The 2,112-nt window shown below is 39.0% G+C and overlaps 1 protein-coding gene across 1 annotated transcript in view; it reads right to left on the bottom strand.

Moving 5' to 3' along the window:
- Positions 1 to 2,112, bottom strand: part of LOC106102801 — a 19,142-nt gene that overhangs the window by 3,861 nt on the left and 13,169 nt on the right. Inside the window, exons 9-10 of the mRNA XM_013282386.1 lie at positions 1,717 to 2,028; positions 623 to 793 (exon numbers count right to left, since the gene is read on the bottom strand). Of these exons, the coding sequence (XP_013137840.1) occupies positions 623 to 793; positions 1,717 to 2,028 (483 nt within the window). The remainder of the gene's footprint in view (positions 1 to 622; positions 794 to 1,716; positions 2,029 to 2,112) is intronic.

Below are 2,112 nucleotides of genomic sequence, written 5' to 3'. Positions count from 1 at the left end.
CCTAATGTGGGAAAGGGACCATAAACTACAAGCTGCCAACATTAAGGAAGCAGGGTTATTATGGTAACGGTAATTTTGACATTTGCAATTCAGAATTTGACATATGTAAACAATAAAATAAAGTAACTGAATTTCAAAACACGAGAACAGCTCGTATCATCATCCACTTGCCCTTATCCCTTATGGAGGGTCGGCACAGTATGTGCTGCTCTTCCATACATCTCTATCAGCCGTCATATCTGAATCCACTCCTTTCTTAAGCATATCTTCCGTCACACAATCCATCCATACTTTCTTCGGTCTTCCTCTTCCTTTGTAGCCATCCACATTCAATCTCAACACTTTCTGGTTTATGTCCCCATCATTTCGTCGCATAATATGTCCATACCACGCTAACCTTTTGCTTCTCAATTTCTCCACCACTGGCGCTCGAGAACAGCTCGTATAGTATATCAAAATAGAGAAAGAAGGAAAAAACAATAATAAAAAAAAATATATAAAAAAGGAACTCATTAATATAGCACAAGGATAACGCAACAAAGAAAGAAAAAAAAAACTGCAAAAAATAGTACGGACCAAGAGTCTATAGATGTCGATTTAAAAAAAAAACCCATAGATGTACCTTATTCCATATATAATGATCTCCGGTGGTGTGCAGACGCACGTGCACGCGGCCCGCCGGCTGGAACTCCATCGACTTGCCCCAGAACTTGGTGCGGATGCGCGCCTCCTGCCAGAAGCTCCAGCGACCGGACTCCGCGTGGCACGCAGAGATGGGGGGGTGGTGCGATACCTGGTGACACAAAGTACATTCCAGTCCAGCAATCCAGTGCTGGATTGCCTTTGAATAAATTTAACCCACACTGGCTTTCAAAGTGGGTTAGTTGTAATCCAACACTGGATTGGAATAATCTAAATTGGGTTTTAAGGTGGTAATCATTGCTTTGGTTTTATAAGGAAACTAGCTGTTTTTGTGTGGCTTCATTTGCATGAAATTACAAAAGAATATTTTGTTTACATTTGTCAAATTATCAATTGCAAATGTCATAACATGATAACAAAGCATGGCAACCTTGCTTCCTTGATGTTGGCAGCAACTTACGGTCTATCCCACATTAGGGTTTTTATCCAAAATATTTACCCCCTAAATTTTATGGCGTGAAAATATATAGCCTGTAGCGCGACGTCAGTGTAGGCCTTTTTATTAAAAAAAAGGATTATCCAAAAATACGCTGTAATTGCTGACATCTTACGCAACAAAGAAGTGTGTGTTTACGCTTTATTATATAAGTATAGATTAGTTGTACATTATTGACTTAACAGATTTTTTTTATTATTTAGCTTATAGTTTTTGTCTCTTTCTCGCATGGCGTTTTTTTCTAATTCATTCACCTCCTAAGTTAATAGTGTGACAATATATATCCTATAGCGTATCATAGATTTAAGACTTTTTATTAAAGCAATAGTAATTCAAAAATATACTGTGATTAACAATATCTATACTAATATAATAAAGCGTAAACACACACTTCTTTGTTGCCTATGATGTCAGTAATTACAGCATGTTTTTGAATAATTCTTTATTTTTTTATAAAAAGCCATACACTTACGACACGCTTTAGGATATATATTTATACGCCATTAAACTTAGGGGGTAAATATTTTGGATATTTGGTACCAGGTTTCACCACTATCCAACTGTAGGCGAGTGCATACCTGTTCAGCGATGAATCTGAACCCTTTATCCTCTCTAACACATTCATAAGTCTCTGCTAGTAACGGATTGAATGGTTTAGAGGCGGCGCGGTGTGCGGTCGCCGCGTACGCGCTCACAGCGAACGCGGCCACCAGCGACATGCGCTCCGCCGCGCTGCTGCTGCCCGCTGCCAGGTCCAGTAGCTCGGAGTACTCCAACTCTTCACATAACCTCTGGAAATAAACAAGAATATGTACCTTTCCCAAAATTGGCTGATAGAGCCTCAGATAGCTCAATGACGTCACTGTCAGATAAGGGTTTAAATCCGATATTTCTATTACATTTTACACGTTGGAGTATTATCAGACAATTTACAATTTAGTGGAACAGGCCCTTAATATTATAAATGCGAAAGT

This window comes from Papilio polytes, unplaced genomic scaffold, assembly GCF_000836215.1.
Source record: "Papilio polytes unplaced genomic scaffold, Ppol_1.0 DF823901.1, whole genome shotgun sequence".
Lineage (NCBI taxonomy): Eukaryota > Metazoa > Arthropoda > Insecta > Lepidoptera > Papilionidae > Papilio > Papilio polytes.
Note: the sequence above shows the minus strand (reverse complement) of the source record. Positions and strands in the feature narration are given on the sequence as shown.